Below are 18,179 nucleotides of genomic sequence, written 5' to 3' on the forward strand. Positions count from 1 at the left end.
TGTGTGTGTGTGTGTGTGTGTGTGTGTGTGTTCATAGGTTTCTCATGAATGATAGTTTTGACATGCAAAGGCAAAGAAAGTGAAAACTGAAATGCACTTGAGTATCTTGAGTACTTAACAAGTCTCCTTTTAACAGACAGAGCACTATGTGATTGCTGATCTACAGTATCGTAAAATGTGAGAAGCCACCTGCGTTTTCTTTTCTTGTAGAAATGAAAAGATGCGCCAGTAAGTCAGAAAAAAAAAAGTTGTGCTCCTTTAGACGAAAGGTGAAAAACATGTGAAACATTTTAAAACCTTGGAATACTATCAGAGTGAGACCCGAAAACATCAGTGATCATTTCCAAACTGTGAGAAATTAACCAAAATCTCAAACTGGCACTAAAACAAGTAAGTCATGGAGAAAAAAAGATCTTCTATTTCTTTTCTCTCCCGGATTATGGCACGCCCCTGTTTGTTGTTCTGCATTCAAGTGGCAAAAAAATAAAAAATAAAATGAATTCATGCATGAGTAACAAAAGCCTGACCCACTCTTGATCTATTGTATTAAAGGGTATCTCCTGTGGATTGACATGTCATAGCCGATTTATTCTTCATGACGAACAGTACGCAGCCTGTGGCACTGGAGTTGTCATTTTGTTGATGTCAACAGAGTTGAGACTTTCAACAGGGTTAGGTTTGTGTCACAAGCTAGTTTGAAAGATATGGCTGTTTATCAGGCATGGGGGGTGTAATAAAAAGGTTTTTACCAACAAAACAAGGCTTTTTAGCAGCTTTATGGGAAATAAGGTCCTAGGTCCTAAGGCTTAACCCATATTAATAGCTGCAACACTAAAGTGCTGATATCCCCTTAAGCTATTTGTGACCTATTTATAATAAATAAATATATAAAAAAAAAACACGAAAACATAATGTATATGTATTGTATGTATTAAGGAAATCAGGAAAAAAAAACACTCACAATCAACAGTAAATTAGGGGTATGTTTATATATGAAGACAGAAACAATGTCCACAATATATAAACAGTGTTCTTGGGAAGTTTCTCTAACTCCTTGTGAACTCCTGTGGTTGGAATTGACACATGTTACAAAACTAAGTCTGTTTCCCCTGAAGGCAAACAAGTTATTCTTAGTCTTTCAAAAACCACCTGTGAAGCAGGAAACCTGGAGCACAGCTAGAAGAAAATAAAATGATATGAGTGATTTCCTACAATGTAATAGGGTGCCATAAGTTCTTTAGCAACAAATGAATTTAGCAGGGACTTTCCTTACTTCCTATATGGTGAGTATCTCTGCTGTGAGGAACACTAGCACTGCAGGCCCAGCTCAAAGACAGCTCTGCTTTGCAAACTCAAACAAACAACATTTTGTTTAAATGGAGGACAGGGTTCATCATGTGCTTAATATTATTTGTTTATGGAGTGATAATACAGTGGCCCTCTATGTTTTAATAGGCAGCGATAGCCTCAGCAGTCGGGCCTCTCTTAGTTGTTTTGTAATTCGAAATAACCTGTAAGCTTAAGTCTGAATGTTGTTGCTTTATTGAAGGGTAAAGATTTGCTCTTACCATTAAATGAAACATGTTATATCTTCAGCTAATACAAGTAAATACAAACGGTTTTATGACATGTACATTTAGTGCAGTCAATTACTAAATGACTCTGAAAATCCACGACCCATCTTAAAGAATATGACAATGAAAGAACAACCAAGAGAAAATGATTAATACTGAATCATTGGCAGGACTCATATTCTGGGTGCTTGTGCGACATCCAGTGGACAGAATATGAAACTCTTAACGCAATCAGCCATCAACTGCACATGACAGTGCCACTTATTTGGTGATTTATTAATGCCGTAATCATACACAACATGGGTTATTGTTTGCATACAGAAGGAATACAGTAGAAAGCTTTCAGATGCTTAAATGAGTTACTCTGTTAGACAGTAGGAAATGAGCTTCTTTGCCTTCTTGCACATGAACCAGATAAAAAGATTTTTATGAGCATTTTTGTGTGTGTGTACAGCGAAACTTCAATTAGTAGCTAATTTCCTTAGTTTAGAAGGAAGACATGAAAACATGCAGACAACAGTTGGTTGGCCTTTAATCTATCAAACAGTAAAAAAACAAAACAGCAGGGACTTTTTTCAATTTTTCCAAGCTGGGTTGAATGAACAATAAGTAGCACTGACACAGAGCTTTTAAAAAGGCTGTTGCAGTAGTAATTCAAAATACTAGCAGCAAGTTAAACATGTGGGAGCTCAGCAGGTCTGTCCTGGGCCTCTGTCTGGTGTGAATCATAACATTTAATGTGAGAATGACTGTGCTAGCCAGCACCGGTCCGACTCACTTCATTGTCTGTGTGTAAAATACTTGCTGCTTGAACTTTTTCATGATTTATAATAACCATCTCTATTAGTAATTGTAATAAGTTAGAGTTAGCTAATCTCAGCCAAAGCCCCGTGATTAAGTCTACCTGTCCAAAGCACATATAAGTCCTCTTTAAAATCCATCTGGAATCTAAAGAGTGTCATGTTTGGCAACCTGTGGTGTCCAGATGTTACTGGGTAAATGTGCAGTGGGCAGAATCACACAGATCCAAACAGTTAAAGTTAATATTTAAACTTAGCATTTCTCTTTATCTCTGATGACATTTAATGGCCGTTTCATTATTTAGCATAGTAAATACATTACATAGTATTCCTTTAATTAAAGGTACACTTCACCAATTATCCTTCCACCTCAACTTCAAACGTTTGAGCCTCAAACAGAACACATAAAAAAAAAAAGTTTATAAAAAATTTAGTTTATAAAAAATTTAAAAGAAAATGCAACACATTACAACATAATGACAGCAAGTATGAATCCTAATTTTGTCAATATGATAGCATTGAGATTTACATTATAATAATAAAATAAATTACAAAAAGGCCATTACATGGCACAAAGCCTGCTGCTTTGATATCAGAATAAAATGACACTACCAAATAAAAGACAAGCTGTACAATAGTCAGTTTAAGCCCTTCTCAGTTAGCATTCACATTTCCTGTTTGTGTGATACAAGACTCAACCCAGGTAGCATTCTGATGTGGGCCACTTGAGGCAGTGATGCAGCACTGCTGATCTTCTACTGGGCACGACAAAGTGGATGTAAGACTAAAGTGGTCCACATATAAAACAGCCATGCAACCTGCTTGTGGCTCAGATCAGGCAAACTGGAGAGGAGTGCCAAAGTGCCCTTATGCCAGGAGATGTGTGAGACAAATTAAAGTATCTGGGAAGCTTCATGGAGAAAATGGTATGAAACATACCATAGATTTCTAAATTCATATAATGCAAGAATATTATAGTTCTGATTCCACAGTCTGACTATGGGGACACAATACGCTACTGGTTACTGTCATCATAATATTGCAGAACAACATCACTTAAACAATGTTCACTCTTTACAATAATAAATATCCAACCTAATAGAAAACATCCTCCTGAGATGTATAACTTAAATGCTTAACTACTTAACCAACATGTGGTTTCATCTTTGTGCTGTATGTTTCTCCTAGCCTGACTTATAATGAAGCCACAAGTCATCCCAAGCTCCTTTTAAACACATCCTAAACAGCCTGCTTGATGACCCTTGATGACCCTCAGCCGTGTAAATTAACTGTCCTTCAGCTGGTGGCTTTCCCCACACTCTGAGCCTGAAACGGGCTTCAGCCTGGCTACATGGCGCTTGCTGTTGACTGTCACTGAGTGGCGCATGGAGGACAAACGGCTGCGGAAACCCTCTCCAGAGAAAAAATAAAGCAGTGGATCAAAGCACGAGTTGGCAGCAGCCAGGCACAGTGTCACCACTACATACTTCTGCATGGCAACCCTCTCTGAGCAGGTGGTGTCAGTCCGGGACAGAAAGTTCAGGTGGATGGTGCGCTGCACATGGTAAGGCATGAAGCTGATGAAGAAGGTCAGCAGGACGATGATAATCATACGAATGGCCTTGCTGGCTGTGCCCCGCTGACGTCGGGCGGTGTGTTTGCGAGACAGCAGGGTACGGACTATGCCAGCGTAGCAGATTAGGATTACCAAGAATGGCAGGATGAAGCCTATTCCAAGAGACAAATAGTTCAGCACAACTAGTTTGTTCACAGCTTTACCACTAGGAGGCTCAAAGCACTTGGTTTTATTTGTGGTGTGGTCAAAAGACTGGCCACTCATCAGGAAGGGAGAGGATGACAGACAGATAAACAACCAGATGCCTGCACACACCAGGCGTGCACGGCTCTCTGTCACCAGGCGTAGGTTCTGCACAGGGAAGACGATGGCCAAGAACCGTGTGACAGACATGGCAGCCATGAAGTAAACACTGCAGTACAGGTTTACATAGAGGGCGTAGGAGCTGATACGACACAGGAAATCCCCCTGGTTCCACTGGCCCTTGTTGACATAGTACAGAACTCGCAGTGGCAGTGTCATAACACACAGCAGATCAGACACAGCCAGGTTCAACATGTAGATGTGAAAGGGTGAGCTCTGGCGGTACGTTCTGATCAGCACTGCCAGGGCAAAGCCATTACCAACCAGGCCTAACACAGTGATGAGGGAGTAGGACGTTGAGTAAACCTGGTTACGGAAGTCATCAATAGATGGACAGTTCGTAGAGTTCCTCCCTACGTCCCCCGTCACATTCACCTGCTCCATTTGTTGCTACACCCCAGGCTGCTGAGACAGAGAGAGGTTACATGTTGATGTGTGCAAAACTGAACATGCAACTGATCGAAACTTCTCAAATGGCTTCCACCCACCTTGCAAGAAAAAAAGAAAAAAAGAAAAACACACTCATGAGAGAACTGAGAGACCTGCGGTGACTGTAAAATGCAAGACATTTTGACAGATGGACTCAATTTTCGGGCTGTTGTGCTGTGCTGTGCAGACGCTGAAGGAAACTGATAAAGTAGATAAGCATATTTAGGCCTTTATCCTGTCACGTGGCAAAAGTTCTGTTTTTCTGAGGTTAGAATAGGTACCTACAGTAACTGATGACCCAGTACAGATAACCTACCTTAAGATGAAATTGGTTACAGCTCCCTACAATCTGAAAAACTCTACTGAAAGCAACTGGAGCACAATGATGCCATATTGTTTCTTTGAGTGAATCCATAGCTGTACTGCAATTGATAAATCATTTAGTAACTTGCATAGTACGAAAGCAACCTCAATTAAAAGAACAAGGCCATTTAAATAATCTGCAGTGCCATTAACAAAATAATCTCATGCTCTCTACTACAAACAGGTTTATCAATGTCGCTATGATGCAAATAGCATTGAGCCGTTCTCAAATTATAGATGTATTCATTCATTCATCCACATTTAGGGACTATTTGCATTCTCACTCTTGCCTATCGTCATACAAAATGAAACTATTTACATTGCATTAGACACTTGAAGGAAATGTGAAAGTGACATGCCGTCAATTTAATTTTCTGTCAATAACAAAAAATCTGCCTCCAGCAAGTTTTCCTTACCAGTAGATTCCTGTCTGATGTCACAGTGGGGCAGGCAGTCTTACTTCTCCCTGGTTGATGTGTACAACAGCAGCGCTGCCTCAGAGTGCGTCTCCTCCTTCTGTCTATCCTCCAGATGTCACAGCAGCAGTGGGAGGACTCTACAGCAGGTGGCTGCTTGAGCTGTGGAGAGACTTTTCAAAGCAGAACTGGTCTTTCTCTTTATCTCATTTGCTGCAAAACAATGACATCATCACCTCCGCAGCTCCACGTTTACGGGAATCAAACTGCATCATTGCTAAAAGTTATGCTCTGTTTGGTTGCTCTAATAGTCCAGTTCCGTTAAAACATCTGTCTGATTTTACTTCAGTTATGCTTTTAATTTTGCAAGCGCATGTTTTTTTGTCCCCACAGTGAGATCAAGTGAGTTGCAACACACTCTACCTTATGTCATCTCATATTTCTGTCTCAGTTGCTTGTATTTGCTTGCCTGACCTGTTCTGCTCAAGCAGTGTGTATATAGTGGGATCTAAGAAGTATGTGTGCTCTCTGAAATATATATACAGTGTATGAAAGTTACATTCTGCTTCCACACTTGCTAAACTGTAATTTGTAATGATAACATCTTTTCTATTTGTATGTTGTCTGCTCACCAGCACAGCTGTTACAGTCACATACAGTGAGCTGTGTTTCTGTTTTTAATCTTAATTTAGTGTTGTGGGCAGTGAAAATCACAAGATGTATTGCGTTGACTTTTGTAACATTTAGGGTGCTCAGTTTGTGAAACTGTGGGTTAAGGTCATGCTTATCCACAGGTGCATCATCTGTAGCTATCAGCTATAGCTAAAGGTTGGGTTGTTTTATTGTTGTAGATTGTTGGCACGGCAGCTTTTGTACAGTGTTTAACAAGTGACAAAGCAAATCAGTGTGTTGAAATACCATTTTATACATCAGTATAAATCAGTTCTCCTAAACAAAAAACAGATAAACATAAATAGCACACAACCAGGTGATAATCTCAGTAACACGTGTGTACCAATTTCACATACTTATTATAATGTACTGTAAGAAATATTATTTTCATCAAATATTTCTTTGTTTTTAAATATTTATTATAATTACAATAGCTATCTATGCCTTGCTTCATTTGTCTGTTCTGTTTATTCCACAGTATTTCCTTTGTATGTTGCTAATAGCTGTGGTTTACACTTAGTAAAGGGAGTGCGGATACTACAGTGGAAATGGTCAAACTCATTATGGGAATTGAAAGGCCTGTACGGTAAAAGGGCAGAATAATTCATCTGTAACTCATTTAGTGGTTAGGATCTGGCAAAGGCAAACATTTAGGCCCACTTGCCTAAGAAGCCATCTGTATCAACACCAGTGATGAAAAAATGATCTTGACTTATTGCTCTATTAGCTTGATAGTGCATTAAGGCCAGCACAAAGAATAATTGCAGGGTCAGAAAGCTACAATAAGTGGTTTGACTCTTTTGAAAGCTACTGAAAGTGCACTTGGAGTGAACCACTTTCCTGAAGTAGTTTGCTCACCCTGGAGCCTCAGTGATTTTATTTCTTGACACGCAAAGGACCTTGAACTGTATATCATTTTATTACTGTTTATTGATTGCACAGGATTAAGGTCCTCTTGTTGGCACTTTCCACTATCAGGGCAGTATTGGCCAGTATAAATGCACATCTCAGATATACTGCACTGCATGTCAGCTCTCATTGCTACTGACAAAGAAGAAAAGGGTAAACAGTAAAACAGGTAAAAAGTTAACAGGGACACTCTGAGTTAAACCACTCTCTCTGGAAAGAGAAATGTTGCAGTATGATATTGTCAGTGCTGCTGACAACCCTCCCGTGCAGCAGGCTGTGAAGATTCTCACTTTCACAGCAGAGACTGTGGTTTTAACACAAACTCTTACTCATAGCTCTGGTTTATTTGTACATTAACATAGGTTTTCTCGGAAAGTAAATATGTCCACTGTCATTCTCTAACATTAACCAAGCACTGTAGCTTTGGTTGCAACAGGTTAAATAGAGCTGGGGAGAACTGTGGAGTCAAGTGATTAATGATAGGGGGTTCAATGTGACTTTTAATGTCACAAAACTAACTCCAAAACAGTGTTTGTTGGCACCAGTTCCATCTTTTGCTTGCTTTTAACCACTCTCTAAGTAAACTGTAGAGAAAGATGTCTAGCCCACATGAAAACACAGGCTAAACAATACCCATGTTTTTAGCAACAGTCAGCCAACAGTTATTTAGTGTTACTGTTTGACGTAGAATACATTTATAAAACACAATAGCTGTCCAGCTCATTTACTGCAACAGAAGTTTTATATAACATACATGAAGCTCTCTTTCACTAAAAGAAATTATGTCTAGGAATATAGCTTGATCTCTGATTGACTGGGGTAGGGACAGAAGGAGTGGATTGTGAAAACAGTCGCATATGAAGTGCTGTGAAGAGATGGAAACATTGCTTGAAGTCTGTTGCTGGACTTTAACTACATTCATTGCTGCTTGTTTTATTATGTATGTACCAGTACCAGTTATGTACTTCACCAACAAGAGACATTAAGGGTTATAGCATTTTGAAAATGAAGCATAAAGAGAGCATGATAACACACAGGTATGTGTAGCATGGACACCCAGCTTAACAAAATCTGTATGTAACATCAGACCATGAAAAGTATAATATGATCCACTGATGAGCTCATGTTCTTAAAATGATAATATTGATAAGAGCAAGTTTTAATGTTACATAGAAATATGAAATTAACACACAGCCACTTCCAAATGTTTTACAATGACAAGGTTAGTTCATTTGTATTTGCTGTATATCAATAACATTTAGGTTCATGATGAATGAACATGAGTCCTGGAGTTTTATGGCGTTGAGTCCAAGATTGACCTCTGCCAAGGTGATGAACAGACACAAATTGTTGGAAGAAAGGATCTGCTTGTGATCCAAACCACACAAGCTCATCTGTGAAGCAACTACCTGTTGATGTTTTGGTATGAACACAAGCTTTTATTAATTGTATACAGATGACCTGGACCCAGCTGTTCCTTCCCCTCTCAGCACTGCAAGTCCTTTCATGGTGAAGTGAGACCAGTTGTTTCCCTTCCTCCAAAGCTAACAACAAATCTATTTTTGTGTGCTTCACTGGTGTCTTTTCACGCTGTTTGGAAGTTGCTCAGCTCCTCTCCGCTGCTTTAGGTCAGGTCCAGTTCAAAACATTTGGTTCTTTGTTGGTGTAGGGACTTTACTTAAAATCAATTGTACTTAAACTGACTAGCTTTTATAAAAAGTAGGCATCTTATAGTCAAATGATAATAATATGTGGGTGGTCTGCTTACACTGACATCTGTTGTCATTCAAATGGCCTTTTTTGTTTCTCTAACATAGATGGAATACCCTGCAGACTAAGATATTTATATAGGTCACTTTATCTCTGAAATATGCCTTTCATCTCAGCACTTAAGTGTTTCATAAAGCAAAACTCAGAGATAGGACCCAACCAGAACACTGGAGGGAAACAAACAGCTTACAAACAACTTGTAAAACTTTTGTGGTTTCCTAACTGCTTACATTGTGTATGCATGAGAACTGTCTGCCTCTTAGCTGATGTACAGATATTTTTTAATCCTGTGTATTTCAGGTCAGTGGAAACAGCGGTACATCTTTACTACATTTGTACAAAGTTATAAGCGTATACATCTTTGCACCTATAACTTCAGCTATCTATCTTTACTGGCTCATTGAACAAGGCATAACAAATACCTATAGTCGCATCTTTTTAAAATGGAAATATGGGATATAATTCAATCATCCTTTAACTCTACTCTAACAGGAGAGGTCATCATGCTTGTATTAAAGGAGCATCCACTCAGTCTCCGCAAGCAACGTTGGTTTGTCAGTTCATGAAGACCTTTCACCTTCTACAGTACATAATAATGTGAAAAGGCTCAGGGGAAATCTCAGTGCATTAGGCCCAAGGGTGGAAACCACTATTGAGTGTGTGCTACCTTTGAGCCCTCAAGCAGCCTTCCATAAAGAGAAATCATCATGATACCATAATAAATATAGACACATGGGCTCAGGAATACTTTGGAAAACTGTGTTCATTTAACACAGTCGGCCTTCATCTAGAAACGCAGCCTGAAACTCTATTATGCAAGGAGGAAGTTGTGCATCAATTCTCTGCTGAAGAGTTAATCTGAGTCTCAATTTGCATCTATTTATGAAATACAATTCAGTTGGTAAGGGGAAAACACTTACAACATTTCCTTTTGTTTTATCAGATAAATGCATGTCTGAACTTATCTGGAAATGGGGTTTGTACATAAAGTCCCACAACTGAGAACGGGTGACACCAAAATGGTTGAATGCGTGCGACTAGACACGGATGTAGATAAAACTAGAAAGGAAATATGAGAAAGTCATCTCTCATGATCTTGAGGAAGCTTCCCATTATTGTTATCTGATGATGTGCACTCTGTGAACAGCACAGCACTCACTAGGGCTTTTACATCGCCAAAATAGTTGCAAAAGAATAAAACAAGTTAATTTTAGTGGAAGTTCAGCTGTCAACACTGATTGTAGTAGTGTGAGAGTAGTGGTGTGAGTCACAACAGGCAATCTCTGAATGGTGTTGTGAGGTCTGTGAGTCATAAAACAGATAAGAGTCATCATCTGTCTTATCATCTGACTGAGAGCAGACGGCGCAACTTGAGACATGTAGTAATGGACATAATTCATAAAATGAATGCTAGAAAATGCATCTCATTATTTGAACGTTCCACACAACTGTACGGTTTGTCTGACACCATCGTGGTCACTTTCACATAAAAGGTTTGTGTAACATTACACCACATGTTTTGAATATACAACCTAGAATTATAAAAGACATAATTATTGTTTGTATATCATTACATTTGAATGAAAAGTAAATTAAACCTGCAGGACATGATCTACAAACATGATCTGATTGATATAAACAACATAGAGAGTAATTTTAAAGCGCTATCATTAAATTGTTAAAGAATTTGTGTTATTGAAAATGAAGAAAAAAGACCTGTGGACAGAAATACTTTTTTTATCTTTTTTTTTTGGAGCGCCCTGTTCGTGCTTGCATTTGAGTGACAGCAGCTGTCACGCTGCCAAACCACTGACGTGACTACAGAGGGAACACAAGACAAAATAAATTCACACTGTACACATCATGGATACACAGTGTTTTGTTTGCAGTCGAATTAAAGAAAGACGACCAGATAATTGCAGTTAAGTACACTGTGGCTACCTTGACTGCAGACTGATAGTAGCTGTGCACCTTTCCTCAACCAGCTACTTTTGCAGACACTTCCTGATTGGCTGGCATCTCTTGCGCTCTCAATATGGACTCATTGGTGTCTGACCTCAGGGGGCACTAAAGAGCCCCTTGAAAGTATTTCTTAATAATCAGTTTCACAATTTTTATTTTTGGTTCTTTTTTTTTAAGGAAATAAAATTGGAAAGATGTGTAAGTATAATGTCATTTCCATTGAACTGATGCTACCATGCTGGTGTAATTACAAATGTCAGTATCCTGATACGATGATAGGCACTGACAGTTTAGCACTAGACAGTCGAGCCAGGTGGAAATCAGATCAGGAATCAAAGTATCAGACAAATGTTGACCTGATCGTGCTGAATGCTCGATGGGAAACTGAAGGATCCCCAAAGCTCTGGTAAAACAACAAAACAAACAACAAACCAAACCCTGTTTGGCAATGACTTCCATATCAGAGATACTCACATGTGTGATACACACTTCGTCACACAGCTGGCCTGTTAAATAGCATCGCGTATGTGTTAGTGCACCAGACTAAAAGTGGAACCACCAGGTCTTGGTCCACTATCAGAAAAGTGTGTTTTATCTGCATCACAGGCCACAGTGTATCATCCTTACTAGTATCTGACAGTTACAAAGTTACCTTTGGCGTAATCTATGCCATTTCTCTTGTCACTGCCTTGTTCCCTGTTGGATTTTCTTTCACTCTATCTACAATCAATCAGCAGTGGTACTTCAGTAGCACCTGACTCATACAATATAAAGGTTGTGGGCCGTATCCCAGAGAAAGCCCACACCCTATCTTTTGCAGATACAGATGTGTGTTAACTTGCCTTCCTCTAAAACACTACTGACAGCATGTGTGGGTTGTTACGCTAATGCTGAATCAGGGTTGTAAGTCATTCAATACAAGTGCCAACAGGCTGTGACAATTTTTCTTTCCTTGGTTTTCCGGGTTTATATGCAGCTACGTGTACAGTATAGTATAGTATGCTGGAGTCTAAGGGAATCATGGCAATTTGCTTTTGGCAACAGCTCTTTCACATGGAGTTCGTTTTTGGCTTGTGTTTCATGGAAAAACTCATGAGTCAGATGTAGGGTGGCTCACCTCAGGGCGAGACATGATGGCATCTGTAGATTGAGCCAGTTGAGCTGAAGCAACTGAAGTTGATAAAGAGAAGGGAGAGGGGACTTTCTTTCACTTCAGTCCTGTGGCAGAGGGGCTAGAGTGGGAAAATCAGCCCAGAGCCAACAGGACAATGACTTTCAATCTCAAATTCCTGCCAATACACAGGTGAGTCCCACACACAGCAGCATTAAATTTAATTTTTTTTCATTTGTTGAAAGGCAGTTTGGTGGGTTTATTGAACTAGCAGCTGTTGAAATATCGAGTTTTCTTAGCTTTTAGGGGGGAAAACAAAGGGGTCAGCATTGGAGAAGAACTGCGAAACTCAACGGCTCCACAGAACTGAGAAACTATTAGATCCAGTTGAAATATAAGAGTTGAATGTCTCTGATTAAATCAAATATCCACAGCTTTCCAGACCAGGTATTTCCTCTGTCTGCGATGTGTGAACACTGGAACACTTTCCTGAATGAATGTTGATAGTATTGTGTGTCATATGCAGTTAATATGACTCTGTTATTCTTTCTCAGTAATAAATGACAGCTGTTAAGCTGAAAAATGTATGACAGGCTTATTTGCTTGCTGGACCTCTGTCTTCTTGTATAACATGATAACGGTTATAAAAAAAGAGAAAGGTGTAAAGTGGATTATGTGGAAGAGATAAACCACATGTGCTGTGTTTAGGTTATGTGAGTGGATCTTTGAATGGGTGTGGATCAGAGAGATGTGCTGAATATTTATACTGAAGAGACCTTTTCCAAAACAACTGAAGAGCATCACATTAAGCTGACTTGCCTTTGCTAAACTCTCTGCAGATCACAAGTTCTAAAGTCAGCCTGGGAGATAAGCTGTCTGTGCTGGTCTGGATCTATCACAGAAGGAGTGCTGTCTGCCTCCAGAGGTTGGCTGCGACGGTTCTTACTGCTGAAGCTTGTGACGGTGCTGTTGTTCCCCCATGGAGCAGGCCTCCCCCTGTTGGTGGGTTGTATTTTCAGCCTGCCTGCTCTGTTGCTGCTCCGCTCCCCTCACATCTCTACCAAGCCCTCCACTGTGTTCCTGGCCCAGCTGGCTCTATCAGACAGTCTAGTGCTGCTGCACTGGGCTCTTCGTCTGGGAGCGGCACTAGTCTGGTGCATGGAGGAGGTGATCTGGACGGTTGAGATGGGCCTCATGAAGGAGGGGGAATCTCTTTGGTGGAGGGAGGCTGTGAGTGTGCTCTGTCAGCAGCTGCTTGATGCTCACCACCTGGCTTCGCTGCTCCTGCTGGGGCTGCTGGGGCTGGAGGCCACACTGGTGTCACGCTGGCCTCAGCAGACTCGAAGATTCAGGACCTCTCACTGGGCTCAGCTCAGCTGCAGCCTGGTCTGGATTCTAGTGCTGCTAGAACTCGGACTATCACTACACTCAAAACTTTTACAGCACTCCAGACCTCAGACTTACTCCTCAGCATTACAAGACTGTAAAATCTCCTATGTGGGTGTGAGGTCTCCTCCCTCCCCCTGCCTGAGGCAGATGTTATGGCTGGGAAATTTGTGGCTGCACTATGTTGTCTTCCATAGCAAACCTCAGAGCAGGAAGTGCTCTTTTCATTAGATACTAATGTAAAATAAATAGTTTATTCCTGTCTGATATTTCTATTTATATTGTAATTTATTTTTTTATTTACTACTAAAATTTGATTTATATATTGTACCTATTTGAAATATGAAGTAGTTTTATTTAAATGAGGCTATGTGACTTTAGCATAAAGTAACAGCAGCCTCTGTGACTACATGTGGTAAACACCTCACACATTCTGATGATGTGCTATGCTTAAACGGTAAAAAGGGTGAGAGAAGTGACTCATATCATTTTACACATCTATTTAAATGTATTTACAGTAAAGTTATTGGATGTCAATTATACATTACCAGTCATACGTGAAACTTGAGTCATGGAAACTGGATCATGACTCAGCTTCTAAATAAGCTCATCAAGACGACTGAGAATATGCACAGGAACATACCAAATAAACTAAGAGTGTAGAAACAAAGCCCTTGAGTATATTTTTTCATGAGCAGATGTTTTTTTTCTTGATATTTCATGCGTATAATGACGATTGCGATATATTTCCTCTTTCAAAAACAAAGATTTTTAACTTGTTTCCTGTGGTTCTAGTCTGGAGAATACGTGTATATTAATGGTGTCAAACCTGCCGCTGCCTTCGCTATATTAACACGTGTTTCTGTTTCTTGCTGAAACAAGAACATAGATTAGATAGATAGATTACCTGGAGACAGTCAATCAAGGCTACAGCATTCGTACTATGACCAAGCAGATGATGATTTCAGTTGGTGTGATCCAGAAGGAGATAAATATATAGTAATATAGCGAATACAGTAACATGAAAAGGTGAAACACACTGAAAGGTCAGTAACCATACTGCAATGTTGTGGTGTAGCTATGAACAACTTGTGAAATGTGGTGTTATATTATGTTGAGCAAGGCTTCCTCAGTTTTCATTTGATATCCTTGAAGTAAACTGGTGTCCCATTTTAGCTGTGAGAGATTATGATCTGCTCCATTTTGTAAACACACTCTCATCCTGCAGTCTCTCCTCTGTTTGATATGGCAGACAGCCCAGGAAACAATGGTAAAATGAAATACAACACTAATAAACACAGGTTTGCGGCACTGAACAACACACAGAAACATGTTGAGTTTAGAATTGAGGTAATTTAAAATTTCTCCTCCCAGTGTCTAAAGATGTGTTGTGTTTGCATATCATCTCTTGTGTCACTGTTTGCATTCTTCGGCAGCGTATCATTTCTACAGCAGAATGGATGCAGCCCATTAAACAAACCGGGATGGTTCAGTAGCAAGAAATTTGTCTAATGAATGGGAACGGCTCCAGCATAATTTCATAATGTCTGTGTCCACCCAGATAGTGCATACAAACACTCACAGAGAGCGGAAAAGCAGTTTCCTAATGGGAAAAAAAAGCCTTAAAGACCCCAGGCAAACTGTGAGTTTAGCTCGGATGGCATCATTGTCTTGCATTGTCACGAGGATATGAAAAATAAAAATATTCTGTGAATTAACCATTTGTATTTATAGTGTTTGGGGGCAATTTGTAACATATACATACCATATATTGGATCTCAGCTATAACTGTGATACAAACAGCAAGAGCAACAGCTTTTTTACTTTACTTTATTGCAGTAGTGTGAGCCTGGTCCTGCAGAGGGAAGCAGATAGCAGCTACTTTTTGTCCATGCTTCTTTTGGCTGCCAGGAGCTTGTCTCAACAAAGTGCAAAAGGCTGAAGGGGATGTAAGAACTCAGCTTCGAAATTCATTAGTATGCCTCCTGCGTGTGTCTGTGTATAGCTGCAAATTCAAGTGTTCCGGCAACAAATCAATTAAGGCTGAAAACCAAGGAGCATCAAGATAGAGAGGAGTGAGGAACCCCGGTGGGCACTTCCTTCCCATGATGCTCTCCATTTGACCGTGGTAGCCCTGCACAGTGTACTATGCACAGGGGCTGTCACTCACGAATAAACAGTGTGGGAGGTCTGACATAACAATAGATTCAGGACAAAGTTGACTTGTGCATCGAGGAGAGGACCATGCATCGTACACAACTGTGAAGAGATCACCTGACATGCGTATACATAAAATAACACATTTGAAATAAAACACATTTTATGCACCGTTAGCACTAATATGATATAACTGTGCTTCTTCCCATCAGTGACACTCTACAGCCTGACTGTTTAGTTAACCAGTTACACATCATACAGTTGCGACATGCAGTTCAACAGCACCCCCCTTTGGATTGTTTAATATTTTGGTGAAACATTGTCAGCATCCTCATTTCTTTAGCAGGAGACATTGTCACTTAGCAGGGGAATCCTAATAACATATTCTGTTGTATTCAAGTGTCCCCGTGATGCTAGATAGTAAGCAAGTGCTTATGACCAGGACTCTGATAATGGAAAGAATAGACTTCAATCAATGATTAAATATTTTACCAATAATAAATATTTGCATTAGTTTAATTTCCTAGTAACTTTACCTGAAAATAACTTTTTCATCTGGCACTAATTATAAAGAAAGTAGAGAGGAAGTCCTAAGGCTGTTTGTGCTAAACAATTTTTGCCTTGATGTCTTATTTGCTAGGATGTTGGGGGGACCTTTGACCTCAGTATTGCTGCACTTCTGGCTCCGGTTCTAGCTACACAGATCCTTTATCTGTTCTGTCATGCCAATAAAACAGATGGGACTTGACAGTTTTCCCCCAAAGAAGACATCTTTGATGTTCCACTGTATGGACCCTGAGTCAAAGTACATTACCCCATCATATTACAGAGACAATCAGCCAGTTCTGTCTGTACAGGACAGGGTCAGTCTGGTCAGCCTGTCTGCATAGCCTCTCAGTCTGCAGAATGATTGCTCACCCATGGCTGCTCATGCTGCATCAGTGATGTGGGGTAAACACACACTGCCCTATCTCAGGCTGTAGCTGCAGAAGGTCTGTGCGTCTCCGTTGAAGACCTCAGTCACAGACAGCACCATTGATCCGGCCTGCACTCAGCTGTGAAGGATCAGGTCAGAGCTGAATGCTGGCTCACGGGGTCAAAGGTCAGCTCAAGACCTACACACATACTCAGTCAGGACACCCCTCTGCAGTCTTGTTAATATCAGTCCATAAAGTCTGTGAAGCCCAAGTCTCCTGCTTTGTACTGCTTTGCTCCTTTTGTCCGACTCTGTTGTCAGGGCAGAGGTATGTATGGCACGACAGGGCTGCCCCCTAAACCCTCCTAGAGCCAATGAACGAGAGGACGGACAGAGGCAAAGGGAGGAAAGCAAAGGAAATACACTCATCATCACATTAAAGGTGAACAGGAGCCGAGGGTCTGAAGAAGAGAGAAGGAGAGAGAGAGAGAGAAATAGTGAGAGAGAGGGAGGAGGAGAGCAGGAGGGGTGCAGTAATGGGGTCTTTGTTCTGGTTGGTGTGACTCACAAAGCCTTGGCTGGTGCAGCACAGCTTAGTTACCGTTACCAAACACAGGAGGAGGGAGGAGCGTGCATGTGTGTAAGGACTGGGGCCCAATCAAACCTCACAGCCTCTCCAATCATGGTAACCTGCCTTGGATGTTGTTGTTCTTTCTCTTGTCCCCAGTTAGCTTCCAATTTGGTCTAGACTGAAATATGTTGATACTTGGTTCATGACGATACAAAAATTATGCTGTTGCTGTCTGATCACAAGCGTTTGCCTATTCTACCTGCAGAACTGCTTTAGCTCCGTTATATTCTTTGGACGTCTCGTGTGTGGCTCTTTTCAACTCGTTCCATAACATCTCTATCAGGTTAAGGTCTGGGCTCTGACTCCAAAAGGCGGGTTTTGCTTTCTGAAGCCATTCTGCTGTGTGTTTTGGGTCGTTGTCCTGTTGCATCACCCAACTTCTACAGAATGCTTATGTGTGTTTCTGATGTACATACATTCTCACATTATGCTGTAGATCTTATTGATACACAATGCATCTTCCACCAGTCACTGCAAGCTGGCCAGGGCATGATGCAGCAAAGCAGGCCCAAATCATGATGTTTCCTCCACCATACTTTACGATGCGGATGATGTTTTCATGATCCTATGCAGTGACCTTTTTACACCAGATGTAGTGCTGTGTTCTTTCCAAATAGTTCAATAAAGTTTCAATGAGTGTCAGTGTGCTCTTTGATAAACTTTAAGCGTGCAGCAATTTTCTTTTTAGTAAGCAGCAGCTTCCTTTGTGGTGTCCTGTCATAGACACTCTGTTAGTTTAATGTTTTACCTGCTGTAGACTCATGAACACAGATGTTAGCCAGTTCCAATGATGCCTTCAAATCTTTAGCTGTCACTCTGGGTTGTTTCTTTACCTTAATAATGAGTGTTTGTTGTGCTCTTGCAGTCATTTTGACTGTCCGTCCACTTCTTGGTAGAGTAGCCACAGTCCCAAAGTGTCTCCATTTGTAGATTGTTTGTCTGTAGACTGGTAAATTACCAAAGTCTTTGACATCACTTTGTAACCCTTTCCAGCTTTATGTAAATCAACAATTATTGATCGTAGATCCTTCCTTTCTCAGTCAGTGTAGCTCTAGTTCACACCCTCAAAATAATTTTCTTTTAGATATGCTAATGCCTGACTCCCATTAGCTTTTTGGAGGTCATTATTCCAAGGGTTTACATA

At 40.4% G+C, this 18,179-nt stretch overlaps 2 protein-coding genes across 3 annotated transcripts; one reads left to right on the top strand and one right to left on the bottom strand.

Annotated features, from left to right (window-relative positions):
* Positions 1-2,089: 2,089 nt before the first annotated feature.
* cysltr1 (cysteinyl leukotriene receptor 1) lies at positions 2,090-5,677 on the bottom strand. Of its 2 annotated transcripts, none has more exons than XM_026357033.1 (2): positions 5,522-5,677; positions 2,090-4,715 (listed from the first exon to the last, which is right to left on the bottom strand). In XM_026357033.1, the coding sequence occupies exon 2, from the start codon at positions 4,695-4,697 to the stop codon at positions 3,660-3,662; it is 1,038 nt and encodes a 345-aa protein (XP_026212818.1). In that variant the 5' UTR covers positions 4,698-4,715; positions 5,522-5,677; the 3' UTR covers positions 2,090-3,659. The 2 variants fall into 2 exon arrangements, with proteins under 2 accessions (XP_026212818.1, XP_026212819.1); XM_026357034.1 differs by having other exon boundaries at positions 2,090-4,718.
* A 6,086-nt stretch (positions 5,678-11,763) lies between these two features.
* Positions 11,764-13,970, top strand: LOC113160707. The gene is made up of 2 exons (XM_026358095.1): positions 11,764-12,137; positions 12,785-13,970. Exons 1-2 carry the CDS (start codon positions 12,103-12,105, stop codon positions 13,560-13,562), a joined length of 813 nt encoding a protein of 270 aa, XP_026213880.1. The 5' UTR covers positions 11,764-12,102; the 3' UTR covers positions 13,563-13,970.
* Positions 13,971-18,179: the final 4,209 nt, after the last annotated feature.

This window comes from Anabas testudineus, chromosome 10 (assembly GCF_900324465.2).
Source record: "Anabas testudineus chromosome 10, fAnaTes1.2, whole genome shotgun sequence".
Classification (NCBI taxonomy): domain Eukaryota; kingdom Metazoa; phylum Chordata; class Actinopteri; order Anabantiformes; family Anabantidae; genus Anabas; species Anabas testudineus.